At 41.3% G+C, this 20671-nt stretch overlaps 1 protein-coding gene across 4 annotated transcripts; it reads left to right on the forward strand.

Annotated features, from left to right (window-relative positions):
* Positions 1-164: 164 nt before the first annotated feature.
* Positions 165-20526, forward strand: LOC135542514 (1-phosphatidylinositol 4,5-bisphosphate phosphodiesterase delta-4-like). Of its 4 annotated transcripts, none has more exons than XM_064969528.1 (16): positions 165-318; positions 7206-7328; positions 9607-9765; positions 10506-10734; positions 10974-11103; positions 11206-11440; positions 11681-11882; positions 12201-12345; positions 13085-13237; positions 15145-15318; positions 17541-17697; positions 17990-18106; positions 18258-18436; positions 18579-18711; positions 18850-18999; positions 19133-20526. In XM_064969528.1, exons 2-16 carry the CDS (start codon positions 7232-7234, stop codon positions 19222-19224), a joined length of 2352 nt encoding a protein of 783 aa, XP_064825600.1. In that variant the 5' UTR covers positions 165-318; positions 7206-7231; the 3' UTR covers positions 19225-20526. The 4 variants fall into 4 exon arrangements, with proteins under 4 accessions (XP_064825600.1, XP_064825602.1, XP_064825603.1 ...); XM_064969530.1 differs by having other exon boundaries at positions 7275-7328; XM_064969531.1 differs by lacking the exon at positions 7206-7328.
* Positions 20527-20671: the final 145 nt, after the last annotated feature.

The following is a 20671-nucleotide window of genomic DNA, read 5'->3' on the forward strand; positions in this document are numbered from 1 at the left end:
TTTGTACAGCTCATTACATTTCAAACTGACTGCCCATTTAACACTCCCTTTGAATGGAAAAAAACTCAACAAAGACGAGGTTGGATGAATGGAGGGGGGGAGGATGGGAAGGGTGTGTCCGAGTGTTGTTGGTGACTGTGTTGACTAAGTAAGGATCAGCTATCCCTGCCCGCCTCTCTCTCAGCTCTCTACAGCGGCATGCAGAGCCAGAGCTGACCCAGCCAGACAGACAGGGCCAGCTCCCCTCCCTGTCTCAAGCTCCGGAACCACAACAGGCACAGGACGCACCTGGATCCAGCTGAGATGCCCCTCCATCGGGTGAGTCGGTAGCTATCCTCTCTCCAGCCCGCTGTTCTTTCATTTTATGTCTGTCAATACATGAATTCCTCCCATGTTTGCTAGCCTACTGACTATTGTATGTAGAGAGAAACTTGACCAGCTTCAATTAGTAACATTTTAAATGTGTTGTAGTGTTCCTGGTGAGGATGAATTAAATTATTTGGGAGACATGTTTTTATTTCTGAACCCAGTGAAATGATGTTTGGACACTACTACTACTAACTCATTCAAGAGTTTTTGTTTCTTTACTGTTTTCTACAGGGTAGGCCATCATTGTAAATAATAATAATACCTTCTTTAAGTCTGCCTGTCCTCTTCTCATACTGACACCAGTTATACACATGTATAACACACTGTGTGTATATAACAGTACCAGTCAAGAGTTTGGAAACACATACTCATTCAAGGGTTTTTCTTAATTTGGACTATTTTCTACATTGTAGAATAACAGTGAATACATCAAAACTATGAAATAACTCATGGAAGCATGTAGTAACCAAAAAAGTGTTAAACAAACTGAAATATATTTTATATTTTCAAAGTAGCCACCCTTTGCCTTGATGACAGCTTTGCACACTCTTGGCATTCTCTCAACCAGTTTCATGAGGTAGTCACCTGGAATGCGGTTCAATTAAAAGGTGTTCTTTGTTAAAAGTTAATTTGGGGAATTTCTTTCCTTCTTAATGTGTTTGAGCCTAACAGTTGTGTTGTGACAAGGCAGGGGTTGTATACAGAAGATAGCCCTATTTGGTAAAATACCAAGGCCATATTATGGCAAGAACAGCTCAAATAAGCAAAAAGAAATGTCAGTCCATCATTGCTTTAAGACATGAAGGTCAGTCAATCCGAAAAATTTGAAGAACATTGAAAGTTTCTTCAAGTGCAGTCGCAAAAACAATCAAGCGCTATTATGAAACTGGCTCTCGTGAGGACCGTCACAGGAAAGAAAGACCCAGCGTTACCTCTGCTGTAGAGGATAAGTTCATTCGAGTTACCAACCTCAGAAATTGTGGCCCAAATAAATGCTTCACAGAATTCAAGTAACAGACACATCTCAACATCAACTGTTGAGAGGAGACTGCATGATTCAGGGTTCATGGTCGAATTGATAAAAAGAAACCACCACTAAAGGACACCAATAATAATAAGAAGAGACTTGCTTGGACCAAGAAACACGAGCAATGGACATTAGACCGTCGGGAAATTCTCCTTTGATCTGATGAATGCAAATTTCAGATTTTTGGTTCCAACTGCCGTGTCTTTGTGAGACACAGAGCAGGTGAACGGATGATCTACGCATGTGTGGTTCCCGCCGTGAAGCATGGAGGTGGTGGTGTGTGGGTGCTTTCCTGGTGACAATGTCTGTGATTTATTTAGAATTTAAGCCACACTTAACCAGCATGGCTACCACAGAATTCTGCAGCGATACACCATCTCATCTGGTTTGCACTTAGTGGGACTATCATTTGTTTTTCAACAGGACAATGACCCAGCACACACTGTGTAAGGGCTATTAGACCAAGAAGGAGAGTGATGGAGTGCTGCATCAGATGATCTAGCCTCCACAAGCACCCTACCTCAAACCAATTGAGATGGTTTGAGGTCATGCTCAGCATATGTGGGAACTCCTTCAAGACTGTTGGAAAAGCATTCCTCACGAAGCTGGTTGAGAGAATGCCAAGAGTGTGCAAAGCTGTCATCATGGTGGCTGCTTTGAAGAATCTCAAATAAAAAAAATATATTTTGATTTGTTTAACACTTTTTTTGGTTACTACATGATTCAATGTGTTATTTCATAGTTTTGATATATTCACTATTATTCTGCAACGTATAAAAAAGTAAGAAATTCAGAAAAAAATCCTTGAATGAGTAGGTTTGACAACTTTTGACTGGTACTGTATGTCATACATGTGTATAACTGGTGTCAGTATGAGAAGAGGACAGGCAGACTTAAAGAAGGTATTTTATTAGCAATAGCAGACATGAATAATGAAACTCAATTGCTAAACGTACTGCAAATAGAACAGCATAAGTGATGCGTGAGTTTTGCAATGGCGTGGTGTATCATCGATCACAATAACCATAGTTTTACAATGAATCATTCAAATTCGATTAAGTAAATGGAATTGCTTTGCATTAACTTTTTATTGCTTTTTGCTCTGGAAGTTCAAAGGCTTGATAGGTGTGTTTAATATGCAAACCAACCATACTCTGCACAATTGTTTAACGAACGTTTCTCAGTGAGGATGCTATCAGAAGTGTTTCCATTAGTTTTTTTTGGGGTGCGATGTTGTCAGCAGTCATGAACATGGCCAAGCGTGAGATCATTTCCTGGGACAGGGATTAACTTCTTGTCCCACCAGACATTATTTTAGATGGGTTTCAGTTCCACTGCGAAGGTTGATAAGCGGATTATTAACTATTTTTATACCTTGTTCATAAATCTACCTAGATAGGATTGCTATGATGAGTGAATGGAATGTCATTCCAAACAATGGCAGAGATTGTTTTTTAAACATGAGTGTCTGCTGCCCTGAAAGAAATTCCACCTCTCAAAACAAGAAGAGGACAATGTCATAGACTGGACAACTCAGTGAAAACATGACACAGCAAAACAGAGCCGGTGCTTTCCACCCGGCTGGTACATGCTGAATGGACGAAGATAGGAGGATGAGGGTTGGACAAAGAGGCTGCTGATCCTGGACTTAAAAAGTGCTGTGCTATGCAGCATTGGGGTGATTCTCATGAAACCAGTTTTAAGCATGTCTGTTTCAAATTGTTACAAAACCATGATGCATCTGCAAAAATAAACTATAATTCTGAAGACTAAGATGTCTAGTTTTTTGGCAGTTTCTTATTTTAAATCAATCTAAAAAAAAATGTGTTTTGTACATTTTCACCCCAAATTCTCATTACCGAGATGTGTCCGGATTAAATTCTCGGGTCATTTTATAAAATTGTACTTTAGAAAAACCTTATTTTAATAAAACACAATATGATGCTGTAGTGTCCATCAAACCTAACAATTGTATACTAGTTGAAGTTTACATTAAACTATATAAAGTTGAAGTCGGAAGTTTACATACACCTTAGCCAAATACATTTAAACTCAGTTTTTCACAATTTCTGACTTTTAATCCTCGTACAAATGACCTGTCTTAGGTCAGTTAGGATCACCACTTTATTTTAAGAACGTGAAATGTCAGAATAATAGTTGGTTGAATTATATATTTCAGCTTTTATTTCTTTCATAAAATTCCAAGTGGGTCAGAAGTTTACATACACTCAATTAGTATTTGGTAGCATTTCCTTTTAAATTGTTTAACTTGGGTCAAACGTTTTGGGTAGCTTTCCACAAGCTTCCCACAATAAGTTGGGTGAATTTTGGCCCATTCTTCCTGACATGAGTCATATTTGTAGGTCTCCTTGCTCGCACACTCTTTTTCATATCTCACATATTTACAGTTAAAGTCAGAAGTTTACATACATTTAGGTTGGAGTCATTAAAACTCGTTTTTCAACCACTCCACACATTTCTTGTTAACAAACTATAGTTCTGGCAAGTCAGTTAGGACATCTACTTTGTGCATCACACAAGTAATTTTTCCAACAATTTTTTGCAGACAGATTATTTCACTTAAAATTCACTCTATCACAATTCCAGTTGGTCAGAAGGTTACATACACTAAGTTGACTGTGCCTTTAAACAGCTTGGAAAATTCCAGACAATGATGTCATGGCTTTAGAAGCTTCTGATAGGCTAATTGACATTATTTGAGTCAATTAGATGTGTACCTGTGGATGTATTTCAAGGCCTACCTTCAAACTCAGTGCCTCTTTGCTTGACATCATGGAAAAATCCAAGGAAATCAGCCAAGACCTCAGAAAAAAATTGTAGACCTCCACATGTCAGGTTCATCCTTGGGAGCAATTTCCAAACGCCTGAAGGTAACACGTTCATCTGTACAAACAATAGTACTCAAGTATAAACACCATGGGACCACGCAGCCGTCATACCGCTCAGGAAGGAGACACGTTCTGTCTCCTAGAGATGAACGTACTTTGGTGCGAAAAGTGCAAATCAATCCCAGAACAACAAGCAAAGAACACTGTTAAGATGCTGGAGGAAATCGGTACAAAAGTATCTATAGCCACAGTTAAACAAGTCCTATATCGACATAACCTGAAAGGCCGCTCAGCAAGGAAGAAGCCACTGCTCCAAAACTGCCATAAAAAAAGCCAGACTACGGTTTGCAACTGCACATGGGGACAAAGATCATACTTTTTGGAGAAATGTCCCCTGCTCTGATGAAACAAAAATATAACTGTTTGGCCATAATGACCATCGTTATGTTTGGAGGAAAAAGGGGGATGCTTGAAAGCCAAAGAACACCATTCCAACCGTGAAGCATGGGGGTGTCAGCATCATGTTGTGGGGTGCTTTGCTGCAGGAGGGACTTGTGCACTTCACAAACTAGATGGCATCATGAGGAGGGGAAATTATGTGGATATATTGAAGTAAAATCTCAAGACATCAATCAGGAATTTAAAGCTTGGTCGCAAATGGGTCTTCCAAATGGACAATGACCCCAAGCATACTTCCAAAGTTGTGGCAAAATGGCTTAAGGACGACAAAGTAGAGAAAAGTTGTGGGCAGAACTGAAAAAGTATGTGCAAGCAAGGAGGCCTACAAACCTGACTCAGTTACACCAGTTCTGTCAGGAGGAATGGGCCAAAATTGAACCAACTTATTGTGGGAAGCTTGTGGAAGGCTACCCAAAACGTTTGACCCAATTGAAACAATTAAAGGCAATGCTACCAAATACTAATTGGGTGTATGTAAATTTCTGACCCACTTGGAATGTGATGATTGAAATAAATTCTGCTTTCTACTATTATTCTGACATTTCACGTTCTTAAAATAAAGTGATGATCCTATCTGATCTAAAACAGGGATTTTTTACTGGGATTAAATGTCAGGAATTGTGAAAAACTGAGTTTAAATGTATTTGGCTGTGTATGTAAACTTCCGACTTCAACTGTAGATACTTTATAGGCATATTGTGTTATACCGTCCTATTCAATCCAGAATTGTATCTATAGTACCTTTTAATCACAAATATCCACATCCTAATACACCAATATTACTTGTACCATTATTTTTCTTGTCTCTTTGTTACTTTTGACTTTTAAATATACCTGCATGTAATTACAGTACTTACAGGGCTGTCAGCAAGTCTTCACATCCCTTGACTTTTTCAATATGTTGTTTCAAAGTGGTTTAATTGGATTTAATTGTAATTTTTTGTCAAAATGCTTTTGTCAAGGTGGAAGTATTCAACCCCTTGAGTCAATACATGTTAGAATAACCTCTGGTTGTTGATCTTTGCTAGATAACCATTCAGGTCTAGCCATAGATCTTCAAGCTTTAGATTAAAGATTTAAGATAGATAAATCTAAGTCAAAACTTTAACTTGGCCACTCAGGAACATTCACTGTCTTCTTGGTAAAGAAACTCCAGTGTAGATTTGGCCTTTTGTTTTAGGTTATTGTCCTGCTGAAAGGTGAATTCATCTTTTCCTCTAGGATTTTGCCTGTGCTTAGCTCCATTCCGTTTATTTTTTATCCTGAAAAACTCCCCAGTCCTTAACGATTACAAGCATACACATAACATGATGCAACCACCACTATGCTTGAAAATATGAGGAATGGTACTCAGTAATGTGTTGCATTGGATTTGCCCCAAATATAACACTTTTGTATTCAGGACAAAAATTTAATTGCTTTGTCATTTGTTTTGCAGTATTACTTTAGTGCCTTGTTACAAACAGGATGCATGTTTTGGAATATTTCTATTCTGTACAAGCTTGCTTCCTTTTCCCTCTGTCAATTAGGTTAGTATTGTGGAGTAACTACAATGTTGTTGATCCATCCTCAGTTTTCTCTTATCACAGCTATTAAATTCTCTGTTTTAAAGTCACCATTGGCCTCATGGTAAAAACCCCTCAGTAGTTTCCTTCCTCTCGGGAAACTGAGTCCAGAAGGATGCCTGTAGTGACTGGGTGTATTGATACACCATCCGAAGTTTAATTAATAAATTCACCATGCTCAAAGGAATATATATATTTTTTTTACCCATCTACCAATAGGTGCCCTTCTTTTTGAGTCAATGGAAAATCTCCCTGGTCTTTGTTGACGAATCTTTCTGAAATTCACTGTTCGACTGAGGGACCTTACAGATAATTTTATGTGTGGGATGAGAGATGAGAGATGAGGTCGTCATTGAGTCCATGCAGTGAGTCCATGCAAAACTGTTGCGGTAATGACAATTGTTACATTGGCAGTTGTGGAAATTGTTATAAAATGCATAATATCAGAAAAAAAGATAATTATGATGAAATAGATAGAAGTAAAGATCCTAATCAAATCCAATTTTATTTGTTGCGTGTAGACCTTACCATGAAATACTTACAAGCCCTTAACCAACAATACAGTTTTAAGAAAATCTCATATCTCAGTGATCCAAGAGAAAATTGTTTGAAAAATGACACTTGAGAATTTGTGGGTCAAATGCCTGTATCGTGAGAATGACCATAAAATTGGGTGTAAATTCCATTTAAATTCAGTCAATTAAATACATGCAATTGAACCCAACAGGGCACACATCACAGGTTGAGAGTCAAATCCAAAAACGACTCTGGCAAAGTCAGAGAGTGATACAAAATATGTATGCTGCTGTAGTTTGAATATGACATTCTAAGTATTGACTTTACAGCGTTGTGAACTATCATTTGGTTGTAAAATATTACAACTTTGCTTTCATCCTGTCTCATCCTAGCACCTATCCTCTCTTCCTCTCATCCTAGCACCTCTCCTCTCTTCACACATTCTGATGACTTACCATACATACAATTGTCAACCTTTTTGCTGGGCAGCAGGTGGAAAAAGCGTAAAACAACCACAGATGGCTTCTATGGGATGTGGCCTGCGTAAGTTTATTCTTGAGATATAAATATGCATATTGATCAGAACAATACCCACTGGGCACACACTGGTTGAATCGACGTTGTTTCAACGTCATTTGCCACGTGGAATTAACACGAAAATACATTGGATATGAAAAAAGTCATCTCATTTCAACCAGCTTTGTAAGCATAAAAATGAGGGTAAAATGTTAACTGAAATAAATTGACTTAACCTGATTACGAGGTTGTTACATCAATCTAATTTCAACATAATCATCAGAACTATGTATACGTTGAAACTGCGTTGAAAATTCCACAGAAACGTAAAAAATATTTTTGATTGTATATTAAATTGGGTGGTTGAAATGATGCTGAAATGTAGATTTGATTCGACATATTTTAGTTGACCTTGTTTCAATATTGTAGTAAAATGGTATGCTTGAATCAGTGTCTTTGTTTCAACTTCATGCTACTGTATCAACCGAAATAAAGTGGTATATTGAAATAATGTGATGACAAAGTCCAATGATTTCCTCCTGAACAGTGACTCCTACTGGTATATAAGGGGTAATGTATTTAAGTGAGAACAAGTCTCCCATCCAGATGCCTACCTCTATGTACCCTGTTAGCTTTGGAAACAAGCTGTGTTCACTTTAGCTGACCTATCATCTCAATACATTTTGACCTTGATCAACTTCCATACTCATTTGAGTTGACTACCTAAATAACGTTAAATCGTTTTTAAAGTAACTCTTCTAACACAAGCTGTATATTTTTATTTATTTTAGGCAAGTCAGTTAAGAACAAATTCTTATTTTCAATGATGGCCTAGGAACGGTGGGTTAACTGCATGTTCAAGGGCAGAACAACAGATGTTGTACCTTGTCAGCTCGGGGATTTGAACCTTGCAACCTTTCGGTTACTAGTCTAATACTCTAACCACTAGGCTACCCTGCCGCCCCGATATGAAAGGCAATTCGGAGTGAGGCTGAGTTTATGTAGGCTACATTGACATCTGATTTGCCCAACAAAGGACACTTTGGCTGCATTTACACAGGCAGACCAATTCTGATATTTTTTTTCACTAATTGGTCTTTTTACTCTGAAAAGGAGCTGATGTGATTTGGTAAAAATACCAATTAGTGGAAACAATATCAGAATTTGGCTGCCTGTGTAAATGCAGCCCATCATTTCAACATGTAGTTTAGGTATACCATCATTCATCCATGGTTGATTGGATCTTTGGAAGTTTAGAAGTAGTTACCATTAGCCCTATAAAAAGGATGCAAAATTCATTATATTAATAATAATGGATATTGTCTTTTATATGAAGGATGGTTGATGGATTTCTAATTTAATCTACAAATTATTAATATGTAGGATTCATGTCGCCATCTCAACCAAAAATATAATTTGAAGAATAGGACTAAATCAAATCAAACTTTATTTCAAGTTAATTTAAAGTTTGATTTGATTTAATGCTATTCTTGAACTTGGATTTTTGGTTGAGATGGAGACGTGAATCCAACATATCAATTGCGTTCACCATTCAATATCCAGTTTGTCAACAAATTAATGATTGATAGGTTAGGGCTAGGGTTATTTAGGTAGTCTACGCAACTGAGTATGGAAGCTGATCAGTGTCAATCTGGTGTTTACATAATAGCTCAGCTGAAACGAACACAGCTTTTTTTCAAAGGGAAGTATGGTACATAGATGTAGGCGTCTCGATGGTAGACTTGTTCTCACTGAAATGCATTTCCCCCTCATATACCAGTAGTAGTCACTGTTCAGGCAAGAATTGTTGGACTGTGCCTTCACATTTTATTTCAATACCTCGTTATTTAGGTTGATGGCATGATGTTGAAACAATGACATTGATTTAAAAATACAATTTTACTATCAACATTGAAACAAGGTCAAATAAAATGTCTATAATATATGAAATTTGACATAATTTCAACCCCCCAATATATATTGAATATAGGATGAAAATGTTTTTTAATGTTTCTACGTTTTCCACGTTGATGCCACGTCACAATATGTAGACAAATGATGTTCAAACAAAGTTGATTCAACCAGTGTGTGCCCAGTGGGTAGTGCGAAATGACTCTATGGGTCTGTGCGAGACTGAGATGAATGTCCTTAGACTGATCCCAGATCTGTACGAGTTGACAAGATGGCACAAACAGATCGGAGACCAGGCTACTGTTGACTGATATTGAGCAGTTGCCATAATGTATGTCAGGACAGGACAGTTATCTGGGCCTTGACACCTTCTTTCCCCAATGTGTCTGATCAGGTATCCAGGGCGATGACAACCTCCAGTCCATGATTGTTGGCACGGTGATGAGGAAGATTAAGTCTCGCACCTGGAAGAAGCAGCGCTACTTCAAGCTGCAGGAGGACTGCATGACCATCTGGTACAAGTCCAAGAAGGCCGGGAACGCCCACTCCACATGTGAGTAGTGACATTTACATGCTTAGACAATGTTTAGGCAACATCACCTACTGACACACATTTTGTCACATATGATACTTAAAACATTCCGAAGATTGAGTTGCACCCCCTTTCGCCCTCAGCACAGCCTCAATTCGCCGTGGCATGCACTCTACAAGGTATCGAAGGTCAAGTTGGCTGGATGTCCTTTGGGTGGTAGACCATTCTTGATACACACAGGAAGCTGTTGAGCGTGAAAAACCCAGCAATTTTGCAGCTCTTGACACACTCAAACCAGTGCGCCTGGCACCTACTACCATACTCCGTTCAAAGGCTCTTAAATCTTTTCTCTTGCTCATTTCCCCCTCTGAATGGCACACATACACAATCCATGTCTCAATTGTCTCAAGGCTTAAAAATCCTGTTGTCCCCTTTCATCTACACTGATTGAAGTGGTTTTAACAAGTGATACCTGGTCAGTGACACCTGGATTCACCTGGTCAGTCTATGTCACGGAAAAAGCAGTTGTTTCTAATGTTTTGTACTCTCATTTGAGTCATTATGTTGTGGCAGGGGTCTAGATTTCTCATCACTGAAGTGAGTGATAATATTGGGCTACAGGGTTCACCATGTACCTAAAGACTTGACTTATTCCCTTTAGCCACAAGTGGAGCAAAGGGCCTGAAGAACACCTAAGGAGATAAATACCTAAAGAGATACCTAAGTAGATAGTATTCAGCTTCTCTTCTCCCTTTCAACAGTCTCTGTGAGTGACGTGGAGACTGTGCGTGAGGGCCACCAGTCAGAGGTTCTGCTCAGCATCGCAGACGAGTTTCCCCCGGACCGCTGCTTCACCCTGGTGTTCCGTGGTCGCCGTGGCAACCTGGACCTGGTGGCAGACTCGGCGGATGAGGCCCAGTCCTGGATCAAAGGCATGAGGAAGCTGATCGAGAACCTGGAGAACATGGGCGAGAGTGAGAAGCTTGACCAGTATCCTTTCTGACAAGTAAAACCAATCAATCAAATGTATTTACAAAGCCCTGTATATATCAACAGTTGTCACAAAGTGCTTAACAGGAACCTGGCCAAATATGATACATAGTCCTAGCGAGTTTGCCTAGTGAAGTTAAGAAGTGCACTATACATGTGTATAGCAGACTATCGTTTGTGTTATAGCTCCAAAGGTTTCTCTGTAGCATGATGACGTTTCCCTTAAGCAACATTTCCAGGTGGATCTGTGAATGGTTTAAGAAGGCTGATAAGAACAATGACGGCAGAATGAACTTCCCGGAGATCAGGGTCCTGCTGAAGATGATGAACGTGGACATGAACGAACATCACGCTCACCGACTCTTCATGGTAAAAGCCCTGAGATCATCTTAATAAGACCGTATATCTTTGATTCTTGTACATTGCTGGTGTCTGTTGAGGCCTGAAGACCTTTCTCCATTTTATCTACAGACGGCAGACAAGTCTCAGACGGGGACTCTGGAGGATGATGAGTTTGTCCTGTTCTACAAGATGCTGACCCAGAGAGAGGACGTTCTCAGGGTGTTCCAGGACTACTCTGGCGACGGACAGAAGCTGTCTCTGCGGGACCTGGAGGAGTTCCTGAGAGATGAACAACTGGAGGAGGTGGACGGGGTTCAGCAGCTGGCCATGGAGCTCATCGAGCGCTACGAACCCTCCGACACAGGTAGTACTGACCTCTGACCCTGGCATGATTTGTGGCTATAGCTGACCAATCACACCCTACGAATAATCAGGTCAATAACCATATTATCAGGTCAACATCCCTGGTCAAGCAGTTCTTGCTATTTCAACCAAGAGCCAATATATTTGAATGAATATCATGATGGTTGTAATGAAAAATATAAATATATAGTTTCAACTGATAGCAATGTTTTCTTTTTTGACTTTGTTTGTTGTTCCACAGCGAAGATGCTGAAGGCCATGTCTATCGACGGTTTCCTGATGTACCTGGCGTCGGCTGAGGGCTCCATCTTCCACCCCAGACAGCAGAGCTTGTACCAGGACATGACTCAGCCCCTCAACCACTACTTCATCTCCTCTTCACACAACACATACCTGATGGAGGACCAGCTTCGAGGACACAGCAGTGTCGAGGGATACATACGGTATGTACACTACGCCAGTGGTGGCTGATGGGAAGGCTTAGTAGGCCGTTCTTGAGAGTGGTTTATCCTTTTTATTGGAAGATGATTTTGATCTCTCGGTATGTACACTACGCCAGTGGTGGCTGATGGGAAGGCTTAGTAGGCCGTTCTTGAGAGTGGTTTATCCTTTTTATTGGAAGATGATTTTGATCTCTGTCTTGAGGTGAATTACGACATAACTTTTAGAAGACAGAATCAGAGGGGTTGATCGATGTCCATTAAAAATGAATATACTCTGGGACAAAGTCCAAAAAGGCTAACTTGTTTCTTCTTCGTTAGGGCTTTGAAGCGAGGCTGTCGGTGTGTAGAAGTAGACTGTTGGGACGGTCCCAATGGAGAGCCTATCGTCTACCACGGACACACCTTCACCTCCAAGATCCTCTTCAAAGATGTTGTGATCGCACTGAGAAACTATGCCTTCAAGGTATTTATTTATCCAGAAAAAAATTGTAATGACAAGATTAAACTTCTTTGTATGGTATGCTTCACAGGTATTCTCTGTGGTATCGTGACATAATGTTTACATATCAGTGCAGAATACAGGGGTGTTTTCAACTATTCAGATCCAATCATTGTTTAGCATTTTCATGGTCCGTTACCAGTGCAGTACTTTGCACACAGGAATCCAAGAACTTGCAGTACCTTGCAGTATCAACACACTCCTCACTCAGCACCTCATTATATGTGTATGAGTCAGGAGGGGGATCATTCCATCATGATATCCCAAAGCCACGGCCCTTTCAGAAAGCCGAGCCCTCACACAGTAAACCAGCATATGACCTGCCTGTCAAAGACTTATCCTATTCTGTGCCAAGACAGTCCTCCGTGCCGCCAGGTTCATGTTGTGTGTCAGGGTTTCAGGACCCTGGTCAAAAATAGTGCACTGCATAGGGAATAAGGTGCCATTTGGGATGCAGCCACTCATACAGGACAGCCCAGAATGTAGTGGATGGACTACATAGGGGGGGTCATTTGGGACTCACTTTCTGTCTGTCTGCAACTGGATGGTGGTCTGGACTGCTCCATGCGACTCCTATTCTGTCTGCCATAGTGGAGAAGCCGCTGGTGTATATAAACTGGTAGCAGGTATAGCCTTTCTCCTCACACTGAGAATGCTGCAGTCCAGTGTTGAATTATTCACTCCCCCCTTCCTCCCCTCCCAGGTATCAGAGTACCCGGTCATCCTGTCCACCGAGAACCACTGCGGTGTTGAACAGCAGCGAGTCATGGCCCAACACCTCAACACCATCCTTGGGGACAAGCTGCTGAAAAGCACCCTGGATGGAAAGATACCTGTCAGCTTTCCTTCTCCTGAGGTAAGGCAGGCACCAGGAACAGTTGCCAGGTAATCTGCTCTGATCTGACTCTCACCACGGCATGGCAAGAGCAAACGTAGCGTGGTGGTGGTGGTGGTGGTGATAGGACAGAATTGTTCCCACAGAAATACAATTACTACAACGGGCATTACTATTCTAATTCAAGCCAGCGTTCTGCAATGGGTGGACCGGCGGCCATATTGAGTTTACCCATGTCAAATTGCCATGTGCTGCAGTCCAAACACATTATTTTGACCCCCTCAGCCCTTGCATTATCCACTTTCCCTCGGGGGAATCCCAGTTGAAACCGGATGCAGTTTGTTTGCCATCTTAAGTGGAGGTCCAATTCACTAACGTTGCCCCCTCGGTCCTCAATTTAGCTCGAGGGAGCGAGAGAACAATTTTGGACCAAGTTTGGGAAACCTTGCTCTAGGCTACCTGCCGCCCTCTAGGCTAGGCTAAGCTAGGCTCTAGGCTAGGCTAAGCTAGGCTCTAGGCTAGGCTAAGCTAGGCTCTAGGCTAGGCTACCTGCCGACCTCAACAAAACCCTTTAGGGTGGAGTCAGTGTACAGAATGTACAGAATTTTATTTTTGTATAATTTTTACCCCCCTTTTTCTCCCCAATTTTGTAGAATCAAATTATTAGTAGTTACTATCTTGTGTCATTGTTACAACTCCTGTACGGGCTCGGGAGAGACGAAGGTCGAAAGTCATGCGTCCTCCGAAACACAACCCAACCAAGCCGCACTGCTTCTTAACACAGCGCTCATCCAACCCGGAAGCCAGCCGCACCAATATGTCGGGGGAAACACCGTGCGACCTTGGTTAGCGCGCACTGCGCCCGGCCCGCCACAGGAGTCGCTGGTGCGCGATGAGACAAGGACATCCCTACCGGCCAAACCTTCCCTAACCCGGACGACGCTAGGCCAATTGTGTGTCGCCCCACGGACCTCCCAGTCGCGACCGGCTGCGACAGAGCCGCTGGTGGCACAGCTAGCGTGGCTGGTGGCACAGCTAGCGCTGCGATGCAGTGCCTTAGACCACTGCGCCACCTGGGAGGCCCTAGAATGTACATTATTAAACCAGTTTATCTTGTTGATAGAATCCCTCAAAGATAATTGAAGAGCACATTCATTAGAATTAACAGAATTTCAGATTCACTTTTTATAATCACTGTTTTATTATATTAATATAAGGCTATAAAACAGATTAACCTGCCCAAAAGTTCATTGTACAAAAATCTAAATGTATTCCAATAGATTACGTGTAATCAAAAGAATCATGAATACTCATTTGAGATATGCAAATACTGGATATGTGGCAGAAAGCAAAATTTAAAAAAAATGCATATATTTGACAGTTTGAACACAGGAGCGAGTTTGGGAAACCCCACTGTAGAGTGACCTGTCAGTTCACCTTCACTTTCACTACCTGTCTTGCTACCTACCTTTCTATCAGTGCCTCCCGGGCCATGTGATCTGTGCTGTAAGATGCAACACTGGCACCGTGAATTATGAAAAAGACACAATATTGTTCCCTCAGCACTGAATAGAATATGACTGATCGTTCTCTCAGTCTTTCGACATTGTATTGGGCGTGACCTGCAGGTCCATGTAGGGCAATGAAGGCAAAGACTTTATATGCCCTGCATCTCAATGCAAAGACTATTGTCTGTTTGTGCATGATGTATATTTGTTCTGCCCGAGTGGTTGTTGTATACTCTGCCCACAGTCATCAAGTACGTAGGTGAATCTAAATATCTATCTGTGTTACATTACCAATATGCAATAGAGAGAGGTTGAGAGAGACGTGCTGTCGAGAGGCTTTCTGAAACATGCCCTGGTACAGAAGCAGGATATCTATTCCCGGGTGATGAAACGATCTAGATCCATTGTTCTCACTGACAGGATCTGAAGGGGAAGATTCTTCTCAAGGGGAAGAAGATCGGAGGTCTGGAGGAGAGTCTGAACGGGCCGGTGGAGCCGGAGGACTCCCTGACAGGAGAGGTGAGCGACGAGGACGAGGCGGCTGACATCGATGAGGACAGCCTCCACAGCAACAGCCTCCGACGCATGGCCAGGGTAGGCTACTGGTGTGTGGGTGTGTGCAATTGTGCATGAGACATTGACGAAGATAACCTCTGCAGTGACAGCCGAGGTGGGCTACTGATCCTCGGCCGGAGCTGTCCGACCTCTCACCACTTCCTCTAGGGATCGACCTGCGAGACGTTTGTCTGTGTGTCTTGTCTAGGGTTTCAAAGGGAGGGTATATTACTGAACACTTTAGAAGTTTACCAGTAAAGTACCAGAATTTTGGTATCTTTCACCCTTTTTGGGTACTTCAGATTATCACAGGTGTCTGTAATTATCTCTGTCCCTCTGTGTGGCCTATCACATGTAAAATATAGGAAATAATTCAATAAGATGATAGAATGACAAAGCTGTAAAACATTATCCTAAATATAAACCATCAACTTAGTAAATACCATTGGTATTTAACATGAGTGTTTCAGCATGAAATATCCTTTTTATATATTTTTTTACACACTTTTAGTTATTTACTATGTCAACATTTGTTGTTAATGTTTTGCCACCAAACTGGTGGCAGTTGTAAAAAATGTCAATAGTTGGAGGAGTTGCAGTGTCCATTGAAAAGAATGCCATTGCTGAGTAATGTTTTTTTTCATTACTTAGGCTATTTTCTCTATATGGACACAGATATAAAAAATGAATACTATATATATGAATGACCAAAGTTATGTTAGACTGCCATAGATGTTCTCTTAATTATCAAAAATACTGAGGCTTCCGGTAACTTTGGTAACTTTGGTAAACTACCGGTAGCTTTGGTAAACTACCGGTAGCTTTGGTAAACTACCGGTAGCTTTGGTAAACTACCGGTAACTTTTGTAAACTACCGGTAACTTTTGTAAACTACCGGTAGCTTTGGTAAACTACCGGTAGCTTTGGTAAACTACCGGTAAACTTTGGTGAACTACCGGTAGCTTTGATAAACTACCGGTAACTTTGGTAAACTACCGGTAGCTTTGCAACCCTAGTCCTGTCACTAAACTCTGGGCCTGCCTGGATGTAGTCCTATATATTTCACTGTCACTCCTCCTCAACTCCATCTCCCGCTCTCAAATCCACTTAGCATAAGACGTCCGTCACTCACTCCCCCATTGTCCCTCAACTTCATCAGGGCAAAAAGAGTATCCTCTTTGTCTGAATCTTCTGTGTTGACTTAGCTAAGTTATAACACTTTTATAGGACTGATATTGTCCAAGGGTTGCGTTCAACTCTGACATCGCTCATGAAAGATATAGGGCTAAAGCCAGGGACTATACCAAGTGAGCCTCCTAACGGTGCCATACAAATACTAGAGGTAGCCATGGAGAGAGAGAGAGAGGACGAGAGAGCCGACGGTACCAACTCTCCTTCAAGACTGTACTACTGTTTTGAGAGAGAAGGCTGACTGACTGACTGACTGACTGACTGACTGTAGGATAGAGGTAGAGAGCCCTCTAAAACGAGACACTTAATTGAAGTTGGGGAAGCACCTTTAGTCTTGGTTCTTTCATGATACCGCTCAATAACAAGCAGTGCCCATGAACAGATTAGATGGAGTCCATGGATCGAAGACATCTTTTAACATTGATACTCTATGTTTAACGAAAGCCATGGATGAGAATGCCATACTAGGGTTGACATGGTTTGATCAATATAGTAATCAGGGGTAAAGCCAGCTGTCTACAGGAGCAGTGAGCTCTGGGATGCCCTTGGCCCTGGTGTAACTTACTCTGATGATGTCCTGTCCTACAGACGGGACTGTAGCTCAGAGTTTCTGTTTGTGTTCGGCTCCGGATCGGCTTTCATATAGAGGCAGCCCAGGTGTGCACTAAGACTGGGACACCTGGTTGCATTGCTAATTAGTCTGGCCTTGTGCCTGCCTGCATACCTCAAGCTTTCGGTCATCGAAGCCTGATTGGCACTGGCAGACCTACTGTGGTTGGCTTCATAGTGAAGTATCACTTACTCCATATTGGGGTTGCCTTGGTCCACTTGCTGCTTTCACCCAGGGCTAGCTGCACTCCACTCCTCCTCTCAAACTGTATGAGTGCCATGTTGCTCTCAAAACTAGGGTTTCACTGTGTATATCCAATCCTCCTAGTGCAGTATTGTCCAAGCCATTGCCCAATTTATATGTGGTTGAATTGAATGTAGCTTAGAAAAGGTCAACACTCCAATTTCCCAGCTGTGGATCAATAAAGTTTATTCAATTCAACTCTCGTTCTTTTCCTCAGAAATCGAAGCAGCGTCTGTCAAAGGAGCTGTCGGACTGCGTGGTTTACTGCAAGAGTGTCCACTTCAGCAGCTTCAAGCACTCCCGCATTCACTCCAAGTTCTACGAGATATCCTCCTTCACAGAGTCCAAAGCCCGCAAACACTTGAGAGAGGCAGGTGGGGCCTGAATCTCTACTGTAGCTCACGACATCATCAGTCAGGATCAACCAGTCACTTACTCACTCAGGACAATTTGTGTCGTTCTGTTTGGACCACAAAACAGATGCCAAAAGTTGTTGATTTACTAAAAGGAAATGTTGCCTGATTAGTGAGATTTAGTCAGTTATTAAGTAAGGGCCGTAAACAGAGGCAGAATGACTAGAAGACACAATGCTTTGTACGTGTACTGTTCAATTGCATGGTTCCTCAAGCTCATCTCATGTATGGTTTAACTGCCTTTCTCTTCCAGGGGCAGAGTTTGTGCATCACAATGCCAGGCAACTGACTAGGGTTTATCCCAGTGGCCTCAGAACAGACTCCTCCAACTTCAACCCACAGGAAATGTGGAACACAGGGACTCAAATAGGTGAGGGGCGTTTTAGGTCGTTCTAAGGCACGACACAATGATTAAACAAAATATCAATTTCCATTTTTCCAAACATGACTTTGAAGCTAGTTAAGCTTATACTTCTGTTCAGATCAGTTGGTTAATTTCTCTGCTTTCCTTGCTTCCTCAGTTGCGTTGAATTTCCAGACGGCAGGAGTTGAGATGGACCTCAACGATGGACTGTTTAGTCAAAATGGCCGCTGTGGCTACGTCCTCAAACCTGACTTCATGAGGATGTCAGAGAGGAGTTTTGATCCGGAGGTTCCAATTAACCGGGAAGGCTACCGACCACTCAGTCTCTGCATTCAGGTACAAATAACAAACTGAGACCTACCTAAGACACAACCTGAGCCACAACAGAAAAACTACAGAAACCAAGTGGAACACTAACCTTCCGATCTGACCTAAAGTGCTCTCATTGTGTGTGTATATATTTGTGTGTGTTTTCAAGGTGATCAGTGGACAGCAGCTTCCCAAAGTGAATATCAAGGAGAGCTCCGTTGTGGACCCGTTTGTGAGAGTGGAGATCCATGGAGTTCCTCTAGACCAGGCCAAGCAGGAGACCAGATACATAGACAACAATGGTAATATACACACCCATTAAATCCCAATCACATAAATGCTTACAATGTGACTTTTTACAGAAATGCTGATACATTAAAGCAGTATAGTACAGTATTATATTCTATTATTTGATATATTTATGAATTGTGTTTGCTCAGGATTCAATCCAGTGTGGTATGACACTTTGCGGTTCACCATCCATGCGCCTGAACTGGCCCTGGTACGCTTTGTGGTGGAGGACTACGACAAGGCGTCAAGGAATGATTTTGTCGGACAGTATACCTTGCCTTTCTCATGTATTCAGCAAGGTGAGGCTCATCCATGTATTTAAGCGTTTCATACAAACTCATTATATAACCTCCTAATATGACAGTCACACGTAATAGCATTTAATACGATGGGATGAATGGTCTACTACAGCTGTTTTACTCCCTTTTCCAGGATACCGTCACATCCACCTCCTGTCTAAGGACGGAACCATTATTCCCCCCGCCTCCTTATTTGTACATGTTAGAATCACTAACCTTGTATGAGCTGAACACTAGAGATTCCAGTCGCTGCTTACCTCCCTGGCATTTACAAGACTTGTAGATGGAACAGGTGGAAGGTGGAAGACGCTGAAGGTGAAAGACACAGAAGGTGGAAGACGCGACTAAAGGAGAACAAACCATCATAGTGTCCCCAGGCAGTTTTGACATTCAAGAGCTAGTTTCACAAACTATGTAATGAATAGTTCCTGTAACTACTTCCTCAAAATAGTATGTAATGTTGTGCATATACTAAGCCAAATGTTTTTTGTAGGTATTAATGTACTTTTAGAAAGTATGATTGGTGTGGTGTTCACTTGTGATCTTACAATTCTATATTTATAGTGTGTATTCCCAATCTGATGTATTACTGAAGAACTGGCTCTGGGATGATTCTGTTCTGTCCAACTCTATTTCATCACATGCTAGTCAACTACACAGCTGTACTTGAGATAATTTTTTTGTTTTGTTGCAATGATACTGTATGTATCGGAGAAGTGTGCCTCCACTGGTCAAGAGTAATGACACATTTCAACATAATTTAAGCCGGTCATCTTATCCACACCACAGTATTTTTGATGAACCAAGCTCCTCGAGAACGTAACATTGAAGAGACTGTTTAGTTAGAGTTGCCTAGGCTTACTGCAGGACACATTTCCTCCCTCTTTTCCTTATTGGCAAGTTTTGGTTTAAAATGGGTTATGACGCCAATGAAACCTAATATACTCCAGTCCTCCTCTCTCTCTCTCTCTCTCTCTAATGCATATTATCATTTCCATGAACAATATTCTGAACAATTTGTTTAGTATAAACAGCAATAACAGCGGGATTAAAAAATGCCTCAACTTGTGTCATCTGTTTTGGATCATTTTATAGAAGATGTAAATATTTGTTGCTGTGTTAATAGTTGTATATTTTTGTACACGCACTGTGTGTGTTCGTGATGTATAGCAGGGGTCTCCAACCCTGTTCCTAGAGAACTACCCTACTGTAGATATTTTGCTCCAATCCCAGTTGTAACTAACAACCAGCTTTATCAACCAACTAATTATTAGAATCAGCTGTGCTAGATTAGGGTTTGGAGTGAAAATCTACAGGACACTCGCTTTCCAGGAACAGGGTTGGAGATCCCTGATGCATAGCCTATTGTATTGTGTTATAGCATACCTATTAACTCTTTTGTATTATTGGCCAGTTCAGACTTCATAGACCTATATTATTTGTATATGTATTTAACTATGTATGCATGTTTCTACAGTATTTAGTTATTTGCCATATCCATTTGCAAATAAAGATGATTTTCAATTATCTAAAGAGTTCAGAGACTGGTGAGATTCGATTATGGATGTATATATACAAAGATGACATACATATGACATTTTATCATCTTAATAATTTAGATACACGGCCGTGATTTACTTCACCCATTTTGTTTTCTTGTAGGCCTATTTTT

The sequence above is a fragment of the Oncorhynchus masou genome, chromosome 6, assembly GCF_036934945.1.
Source record: "Oncorhynchus masou masou isolate Uvic2021 chromosome 6, UVic_Omas_1.1, whole genome shotgun sequence".
Taxonomy (NCBI): domain Eukaryota; kingdom Metazoa; phylum Chordata; class Actinopteri; order Salmoniformes; family Salmonidae; genus Oncorhynchus; species Oncorhynchus masou.